Source organism: Geospiza fortis, unplaced genomic scaffold (genome assembly GCF_000277835.1).
Source record: "Geospiza fortis unplaced genomic scaffold, GeoFor_1.0 scaffold2, whole genome shotgun sequence".
Lineage (NCBI taxonomy): Eukaryota > Metazoa > Chordata > Aves > Passeriformes > Thraupidae > Geospiza > Geospiza fortis.
The window spans coordinates 1649452-1659642 of record NW_005054366.1 but is presented as its reverse complement, the minus strand read 5'-3'; the positions used below and the strand labels follow the sequence as shown (position 1 = coordinate 1659642).

At 47.7% G+C, this 10191-nt stretch overlaps 1 protein-coding gene across 1 annotated transcript in view; it reads right to left on the bottom strand.

The window, feature by feature from the left end:
* The window catches only part of SLC24A1 (solute carrier family 24 member 1), a 14206-nt gene extending 4764 nt beyond the window's left edge, over nt 1–9442 (bottom strand). Inside the window, exons 1-4 of the mRNA XM_031059724.1 lie at nt 8469–9442; nt 7081–7140; nt 6485–6593; nt 159–242 (exon numbers count right to left, since the gene is read on the bottom strand). Coding sequence (XP_030915584.1) covers nt 159–242; nt 6485–6593; nt 7081–7140; nt 8469–9389 — 1174 coding nt within the window. The 5' untranslated portion in view covers nt 9390–9442. The remainder of the gene's footprint in view (nt 1–158; nt 243–6484; nt 6594–7080; nt 7141–8468) is intronic.
* Nucleotides 9443–10191: the final 749 nt, after the last annotated feature.

Here is a 10191-nt window from a genome sequence, read left to right as displayed (position 1 = left end):
CTGCTGCACTGTTACAGCACACATCTGTGCCCAGAAACAGCACAAAATTTGTGTTACACCCCAGAGTTTCCTTGCCTGCCCTTGGGCTTTGTGTGCTGGGAAGGTGAGGGCTTGCAGTGCAAAGCAAGGCAACCAGTGCTGGCTCTTCCTGCACTCACCTGGCTGGGAGCCTTGTCCTTCCAGGGTCTCAGCCTTGGCCTTGGCCAATTTGCTCAGGGTGTCAACCCTGTCTTTAAATTTTGCTGTGGGTGAGAAGGACACGATCATCAGGGGCTGTCACTGCAAAGCCCCCCTGGCCCTGCCTCCCCCAACACACACGTGCTCTTGTCCCCTTCCTCCTGCAGGTGCTGCAGCCAGTGCTGCCCCAGGGGTTGTTCTAGCTGGGACCTCAGGTTTTCACTGCTGCTAGGTGGTCATAGCTGTTGTATTTAACTGCTTGGTGCTACAGCAATTACACCAGCAATGTGACAGAACTATTTAAAGAGAATCTAGAGTGATGCTTAAAGTTTTAGCTTTTATATTTTCCAGAATTTGTACTGCATTAGTACATAACTCTGAACTTCATATAAGGTGTTATCAAGTTATTTTTACAGTTCAGACAAAACTCCTTTTCCAGCCCCAGAACCAAGGACACTATTGCAGCTTCAGGCCCAAAAAAGTGCAAACAACAGCAAACTGAGGAGAGCAATCTGGGAGGATGGGACTGCATCACCTGGAGCTGTAATTGGATAATTAACCCCAATATGGAAATGGACCAAAACTTATACAAGTGTGAAAATGTGTGACCTGCTGTCCATCTTGGGTGTAGCCTCAGCCAGGCTCTTGTACTGCCCAAGGTGTATCCTGTGAAGGCCTTTTAATAAATCCCTACTTTATATCTGTAACACTGTCTAGCCTCTGTTCTAGCCAGCCTCTCAAGGCATCAAGAGGAATAAGAAATCCTTTTCAGGTCAGTAATACAAAGGATATCTGTACTTTATAGGAATAAAATGCAGAAAGAACAGAGGGGGAGTTTCAGTGCAATATCATCATGTTCACAATGGACTATTGATTTTTTTCCTAGGCTAGATTATGAGCAAACTAAAAATCACACCTTCCTCCTGCCATGTGGCTGTTGAAGAGGCTTTAGGGTGCTGCTTACAGCCTGGGGACCTGATGGGAATGGAAAATAAACACCTTTTATGTTCCAGTTCCCTGGAAAATGATTGATTTTTCTAAGTACACATAAGTGTCTCCTGCTGGAGCTGTTCTAAATTCCTGGTATCCAGGTTCAGCATGGTTCAGGCTGTCTGAGAGATGTTCTTCACCAGCACAGGTCTGGTGCTCTATTTCTGGGACTGCTGAGAGCTTCTACCACTGTGAACCAAGCTCTGCCTTACTCAGCTGAGCTGCTTTTTTTACTGATTTACAGTGAACTGTGGAACTGTGTGTCTCTATAGTTGTTTTTTACTCAAATATCTTACTGCTGACTCTCAGTGAAAGTGAACAAGAATGGGCTCAAAGAAAAGCCCCATTTTGCTCCAATCTCTGTCCTCTGTTGAGCTGCACACCCAGTGACTGAGGGTCACTGGGTTTGCACATGGGCAGTAGCCACAAGAATTGGCCAATGCTGTGTTTGCCTTGTGTGCAGGGCTGTAAAATAATTTTCTCTGAAAGTTTTATCACACTGATTTAATCTACTGTGTTGTTGACTATGCACCCAGAAGGTGCAGTTGTCATATTGCCTCAAGGGCAGGGCCCTGCCATTTTATTAATCACTGTGACACTGAGATAATAGAAATAGCATGTCCAGCCATGTGGGCAGAACGATTGTTCTGAGCTGAACCTGGTAAAAATCAGTAAATTCTGCTGTATGTCCAATAACTGGGCCCAGCCCAGACAGGAAGACCTCAGGGGACAAGTCCTACTGTGGTGAGATTCCTGCTCACTGAGCACTGGAATGGCTGGACTGAGATGAAACCATCATGGAGTACCAGAATGGTTTGGTTTGGAAGGGACCTTAAAGGCCATCCAGTCCCACCCCTCTGCCATGAGCAGGGACACCTTCCACGATCCCAGGCTGCTCCAAGCCCCATCCATCCTGGCCTTGGACACTTCCAGGGATCCAAGAGCAGTCACAGCTTCTCTGGGCATCCTGTTCCAGGACCTCACCACCCTTGCAGGTAAGAATTTCTAATCTAAATTATCATTTCTTCTCCTTGGAAAGGCTGGCTGGGACTCAAGAGCCTGACTCTTCCATGCTCCTCGCCAGTACTGAAGGTGTCACTGGAGGGGATGTGGAATGTTGGCTTCCTTCCCCCTGTGCTCGTGCACAAGCACAACCCTCAGTGCAGGGGTGACCTTTTGCTCCCAGTCTCCTCTAAGCACTGGGCAATGCATCCTTCTGTTTGGCTTTTCCCTGAAGCTGCTGCAGAAGCTCCTGTCAGCAGGGTCAGCAGGGTCAGGCTCAGCCTGAGATTATGGAAATTCCAGCTCCTGGCTCGCTGCCCTCAGCCAGGCCCCAGGCTGGGAGGAGCCTGGGAGCATCTCTGTCAGGATAAACAGATTAGGCCCAGGCCACTGGCCAGTTCTTATGAGATCAGCCTCGTTTAAAAGGGTGGTAATTCCTCTGGCACACAATTCCTGCAGGAGGGACTGAGACTGGAGGCAGAGCTGGCTCTAAGCTGGCCAGATCTGCAGGTCAGCAAGGGGAGGAAGGATGTCCATGGGCTCACACTGGGCTGTGCTGGATCAGCTGTGCAGGGCAGTGTCCCTCTCAGTCTCCTGAGCCATTCACTGCTGGCAACTCAGTCCCCAGGGCTGAGAGCACATCACACAGCACATGTCTGTGTCCAATGGCCCTTAGATGCTCTCCAGGAAAAGTCTTGTCCTCTGAACTGACAGCATCCAGGACAGACTTCAGGTGGCAGTTGAACTTCTACCTTGAATTTGGCTCTTACATTTAATTCACTCTTTGGCTCTAATATTCACTCGAACAGGATTGACAACACAATCAGCAGGGAGGATTTTTTCTTTACAGTTTGGCATGAACCTGAAGGATTTGGAGATTCTGCTGTATAAAAGTGGAAGTATAAAAAAAGTCTTGTGATTCCTTTTTCCTCTCTGGATCTGGAATGCTAATAAGGCAAGGAGAAGCTGTAGCTGCCTTCAGCCTTCTCCAGCCTGCAACAGTGCCCACTGCTCTGGTCTAATTTTCAAAATCATTACCTTGTTAACTGGGGCATAGTGAGGGCAGGCAGCTCTGACAACCTCTCTGCTGGAGCCTTTTGCTTCATTCAAAAAGAAATGTAGGCTTCTGCTTTGTTCCCTGTGTGACTAGAGTTTAAAGAGTCTGGTGGTAAGGCTAGAGGTTCAGAAATGAGAGGGCTCCTGAGCATTTCCAAAATCCTCACTGCCTTTACTTCCCCAACAGTCCCCTCTGGTGTCTAATGGGATGATCTGGAAAAGATCTCACGCTCTTCTTCTACTCATTTTCACAGGAACTGGGGAAAAGGACAAAAGAACAAACTTGCTAGAAATTCCTAATTTAAAAAGGGCACATCGAAAGTAAAAAGTTCTATCAAAAATATAATTCAGGATGCCATGTAAATATTAGAACCTCTAAAGTAAAGATGTAGCCTCTCTGAGACAAAGACTTAAGTAATGATACCTTCCAATACAAAAAGAAACAACCCCACACTCTGAACTCAATCCACTCTTCAAAAGAGAAATTTTGTTTCACACAAGGGATGTTGCAGCTTTGTGTTTCACACTCCTGCATTTTCAAGACCTCTGCCTCTGAAATTTGGGCTTGGAGGCCCAGAGCTGGCAGCTTTTCTATGTTTTGGGCCTTGCTGCCCTGAAACCACTTCTGTGCTGCCCAAATAAAAAGCAAGGGCAGCTGAAAGAAGGAACCTCTAGAGAATCCTGATTGTAGCAGGTTCAGTGAGGAACTGCTGAGCAACTGTTGGCAACCTTTTCCTTCTGTTGAGTGTTCATTTCCACAGCCTGTAAGTGCTGATGCCACAGGCCTTGGCAAGAAGGAACAGGGGCCCTTGAGGAAAGATATATGGCTTTGGGATCATCTTTTATGTTGCAGCCTAATTACAGAAATGTGCCCACTACAGAAAGAGCTGCACACCCAGCAAAGGGAGGGACAGTGTTGGTGATCCACGGGAAGCAGGCACAGCCGTCCCCAGGGTCCCACAGGGCTGCAGGGCTGTTAACACAGGACTAGGAGCTATTAACATATCAGAACACAAGTCCTCATATGCCTTGCAGGTTCAAATCCTTTTCCAGATCCTTCCTTGGGATGTCATTCTATCTCTTTGCCCAAGCTCCTCAAGGCACTCAATCTATGCATAAATTCCTTTTCTCCAAACTCTCTTTTCTTTAGGTAGGAAGTTATCAGATTAAGGAGTATCTCCTACAAGACACACAGGATTTGGCACATTGGCTCCTTGATTTTTGAGTGCTGAGCTGTTGTAATATCAGTAATTCTATTGTTATATTTTATAAGGTGGTATCTCTTTTCTCACAGCTTTGAGTGGAGCAGGCACGTACCTGGGGCAGAGATTTTGCCATTACCTCAGTGGCGTTATTAAAGTAAAGGCTGTGGTTTATAAAACCCTTCTGGAGAGGCTGTTGCAGCCCATCCCCGCACGGTCCCTGCGGTATCAGATGCAGATACACACGGTCACACTCCCATCTAGTGGCTGCCGCACGCACACGGGAACTCATCCTGCCGGGCCGCCGGCACCGGCTGGATATCAGGAAAAATTCCTGCACCCGAAGGGTTCTCAAGCCCTGGCACAGGGAGTCACCATCCCCGAAGGGATTTAAAGGATGTAGATGGGGCACCTGGGGATACGTGGCCTTGGCAGTGCTGGGGGAACAGTCGGACTTGATGATCTTAAAGGTGTTTTTCAAACTAAATGATTCTGTGATTCTATGTAATGAGTAGGCAAGTTCTCTTTGAGAGAAAATCCAAACTGGTCCCCGGGTCCTGTTTATTCCATATTCACAAGGCCTGGGAGCAGCAGTCTCTTTAGCAAGGCCAGTGGAAAGCTCCCTGTTCTGGGCTGAACTGGCTGGGGCTCTCCTTGGCCCTTGGCTGCCAACCTCAGCCCCCCACAGCTCTCCTGCTGAGGGGTCCCAGAGCTTCACCAGGGCACCAGCCTGGATCAGAAAGCCAAACTCGTGGTGGCCTTGTGTGGGCAGATACTGCACAGAGACATTTAGAGGTGTGGGAAGAATGAGAAGGTGCTGAAGGTCTCTGAGTGGCAGCAGCCCCTCAGTTCTGGCACTTTCTGATGCTCAAGGCAATGGCACATCCTCTTGGAAGGTTTTGGGTCTATCCTGGTGCTGTTGATACAACCTTTTGGGGGCACAGGAGGCAAGGAACAAACCCTGATGAGTCTGGCTCTTGTTAGGCTACTGTTGATAACACATTGGGTGCCTTCACTAGAATCTGTCAAAGCAGACACTGATCTGCCTTGCTGTCCTTCTCCAGCCTCCTTGTTCCCTTGATCAGTTTGTGCAGCTGGAATTCTGATCTGGAGAGTCCTCTTTGTAACCTCTGCGAGGGACATGAGAGGTGTTGATCGGCTTAGCTTCAATCTCTCTTTGAATGAGCAGCAGATAATCTCTTTAGAACAAGTAGGGCAGTGGAGGGGTGGGGCATGTTCTGGCTAGGAAAGAAAATCTTAAAGATGTTTTTTATTAATGTGCTTCACTCTTTCTTTGAAAATAAACCTCCACAGTGTGATCGGATTAAAGTTAATATAAAGCAACACATTAAAAGGCTGTGTACAAACACCCTGGTCTGTCTGGAGATGAGGCTTCTCTGCACCCTGGGCAGTTTAAAAGAGATCTTGGACCTGAGCTAGTCATCCTCTGGCCCTGGGGAGCTGCCCATTGCCTGCACAGGGCTGTGGGCACACTTTGCCATGGCAGTGATGACTGGTGAGCTTTCAGAGGTGTCAGCCTGAGTCACACAGAATTGGCCTCACCATCATGATTAGAATCTCAGCTGGGATTTTAACCACTGTCAAAAAGAGAATTTCTCAAGGGTTTTAACCTCTTTTTGTGCTGCTCTTTCAGGGCTGGGATGAGGTCTGAGCTAAGAAGAGGAATATGGGATGTGCTATGGGACAGGGGGAGCCTGTAACTCACTTTAACTGCCACTGCAGTCAGAGAGACAGCAGAGATGGGGATGTCACCACTTCCAGGGACCCCAGCAGCAGCTGCCACCACAGCAGTAACCAGTTGGGCACAGGAAAAGTAGACATGGCAGGACCAAAACATGAGGTGCTTGTCCTTGCCAGCCACATGATCAGAGGGGGCACATCCCCCCCTGTCACCGAGCTCCCTGCACCTGACACCATCTGTGATACACAGCTGCACCCCAAGGGTGAGTTACTGACCCCAAAATACTGATTGTATTGCCAGTGAAACCACTCAGGGCTGTGAAGCCAAGGCCCTCTGGTGTGGACCATGCACTCACCTTCTGCCAGGGGGTCCAGGGTGTGGATCATGAGCTGGACGATGGTGCCGCGCATCTGAGAGTTGTGCAGGGAGGCCGAGCTGCTGCCCCGCTGCAGGGCTGGCCCAGGCTGTGGGAAGGCACAAAACCACTCAGTTCCAGCTTCCTTGTCCTCTACATCAGACAAGGCCTCTCCAGGCCATGGGGCAGCAATTCAACAGCAGCAGAGGAATCAGTGCTCAGTGTTTGCTATGGGAAAGGACAGACCCCGCCAGCCGCTGCTATGACAGCCCAGGAAGAAATTTGGCCATGAAACCAGGTAAGAAGAGTCACTGTCTGAATTTCTATATGACTGTTTTATAGCAGAGAATGAGCAGCACTCTTCTAGTTAAATCTACCTGGGAAGCCTGAGCTGTCTCTTAAATTTTATAAAAATTCCTTAAAGGACAGGACTCAGCCAGGTGTCCCCTTAAGCAAACTGTGGCCATTGTGCCTGATATGATACAGGCTTTGGTCCAGGTTTCTTGACACAGGAGTTGACACTTTTATTTATGATCTGACATGGGGAGATTCAAAATACCATGACTTCAGATCCCTGTAAAGTTGCTTAGACCTACCTGCAGCTTCCTCACATCTGGTGGCTTCGTTGTTCCATCATCTACAACTGCCCTGCTTGTCTGCAAGCAATGAAGAACAGAAATGACCAATCACCTCTGCTGCTTCAGGATCTAATGATCCTCCAGGCTGCTGCCTGTGGGGAAGTGGCACAGCTGACACAAATGTCCATGGATGCTACTGAAAAAGCCAAAGCCATGAGCCTCCTTAAACCCATTGGCTTCTGAGAAAAACAGGATTCTACCAAAAGCCTCCCAGCAAGGAATCAGGCACCTGGGGGCAGACTCACAGCTGATTCCTGCAGCTACAGACAGACCCAGACTGCATCCCCAAACATGGGTATCCTTACTCATTTTCCAGCAGAGAGAAGGTTCAAAGACAGATTTTTTTACAGTGATTAGCATTACTTTCCATCATTTATAATTTCTGTGATTAATTTTTCCCAAGTGATAGGTTCAGCAGCTCTCTGTCATGCTACTAAACATTAGTGAGAGCTCTCTGTAAACTTCAAGTGCAGGGCTGGAGTCAATCTGTGATGCTTGGTGATGTCCACAGTGATGTGTGTGTGTCACTGCAGTTTCTTGCATGTGTATCCCACTGGAATGTAACCCAGGAGCTTTCAGGACTCCCAGCTGTGAGCACTGGCTGAACAACAAACCAGGAGTAGGAAAGAGGAGTTTCTTAATTCTACCCTGACTTTCCTTATCTACTTCCTTCCTTTCCTTAAATGATGTGGAGTGCCAGGATCAGAAGGCAAAGCATGCTTGAGGGCCAGGGACACATCTAACTAGCAGAGCATGCAGTACCAGGGGACAGTTTGAAATCTGCTGGCATGGAATTGGGTTTGGGCACTTCAATCTGTGAATGCTGCCCAGGAGAGCAGGCAGTGATTGCTAAAGCTGCCAGATGCTTTTCTGTGCTGCTGATCAGGTAAGGAGTGATACCACCAGCATCCCAGCAACACATCTGGCTTCAGAGAGGGAAAAGAGAATTTCCTCAAGCATCTCTTAGCTGCAAGAGGCTGGGACAGAAGCCTTTTCTACCCTGTGTACCAGAATTGTCCAATCTTATTCCCAGACCAAAAATGTGTTCCTGCAAGTGTTCTTTCTGAAACTTCTTTTGAACAACGAAGTAAGCAAAATCCCACACATCTTTGCAAGCAGCTAAGAGATATTTAGTAATTGCACAGGCAGAATTCCCTGTTAGTGATGGTCTCCACTTTCTTAGAATCTCTCTAGTTTGCATTTCCCCCATTTTAAAACCATAATTATTGACCAGTACCTGTATTCTGAGGTTCGAATATGTGCTTTGTGAAGGAGATGCAGTTTTTCTTTGTGGTTTACACTAAAAGTTATTTCCAACTTGCCCTCTGAACTCTAAGGACACCAACCTTCCGCATGTGCTCTGCTGATGCTGCCTGCACAGCATTTAGCTTCTTTTTCAGCTCCTGCTTCACCCATTGCTCCAGGAACATGTTATGTTTCATGGTGAACACGTATGTGGCATAGGCAGTCAGTAAAAGGAGGCTTTCCCACCAATCAATGACACTGTCTAGGAAAAACAGGATGAGCATCAGTAAGTCTACAATGTAGAATGTGATGTCTCTAAATAAGGGCCACCATGTCAGGTGGAGTATCTGCCTCGAGAAGAGGGCACAGGTGCCAATGACAAAGAGGATATTAAACACTGCTGAGCCCACAATGGTACCGATGCCGACATTGCTGTGTGAGATGAAGACACCTATGAGGGACGTGAAGAGTTCTGGTGCTGATCCACCTGCTGCCATGAAGGTGGCTCCAGCCACATCTTCAGAGATCTCCAGCTTCTCAGTGATCACTCCCAAAGCAGGGACAAAATACTCATCACACACTATGGCCAAGGCCACAAATACATACATCATGCCAAAGATGTGAAGTACAACCCACCCTTGCCTGCGTTCTTCCACACTAAACAGGTCCTGGGGATATTCTCCTTTGGACTCATAGGGTGGTTTTGCATCTGGGGAGCTTTCACTGGCATTTTCTTGCTGTGGTGTTGTGCCCACTGACGTGGTGACGGACACAGCTGGCTCAGGATCCACATAGATGCAGTGCCTTATTTTGGGTGCTGTGCCATTGCCTCTTACAGCAGTCTTGTTGCTGGGGAGGTCCCTGGAGGTCACTTTGGCAGGGTCCGTGGGTTGAGGGGCTCTGTGTGATGCTGGAAGGGGAGAGGGGCTGGACTGGAGCTGGTAGAAAGAGAGGACCAACACTATGGCAAGCAAAAAAAAGATTCGGTTCCTCTGTAGCCGCCTCCTCCGTGGTAAATGCATTTCCTAAAAGTTCCAAACTCAGAGCCGTGTCCAGAAGCCACTGAAGACTTCACTTGGCCAGCAGTTTGCTGATCTGGAGCATCAGGATTGGAACTGCCCAGCACAATTTCTAGCTGATCTGGAGCATCAGGAATGGAACTGCACAGCACAAAATGGGGAATCCTGCAAAAGAAAATCTGGTGTGAAAAACAAAGTACTGCAACTTTCCACCATTTGGGCAGCAACACTTCAATGACTGCTTGTCTATTTTTGTATAAAAAGAAATTGATTTAAATGAGTAAAGAGAGATCTAGATCCAGGTTTCAGTCTATTTTTTAATATGACTGTAGGCTATGCTGATTAATAATGAAAGGTTTGGCTTAAGAGAGTGGAATTGGATGAGGCAGTCCAATCCAAGCTGAATTCTGGTTCCACCAAATGCCCATATCCAGGAGCTGTTATGGACTGCATTGACCAGAGTCCAGTTGTTATTCTGTAATATTATCATTTGGGTCAGTGTTGTGCAGGAGGAGTGGATACAGCTTCTGTCAAGAAACCAACTTTAAATTGCTAAAAATTTAATCTTCTGAAGACAAGACCAAGCTGCTCAAACCTCCCTCCTAAACCAGTTATTCACCAAAATAACCTCAGGGGGATGGAAACTGGTTTAGATGTGATGCTGCTCCATGGCTTTCCAGCCTTTCATTCCCCAGGAAACCATCCAAGGAAGGGTGAGGTTTTTTCCTTCAATTTGAGCAGAGGGTGAGGAGAATGTGGTTCTAGTAAAACTGGGGGTGCTGAGCAGCCATTTGTTTCTATGACT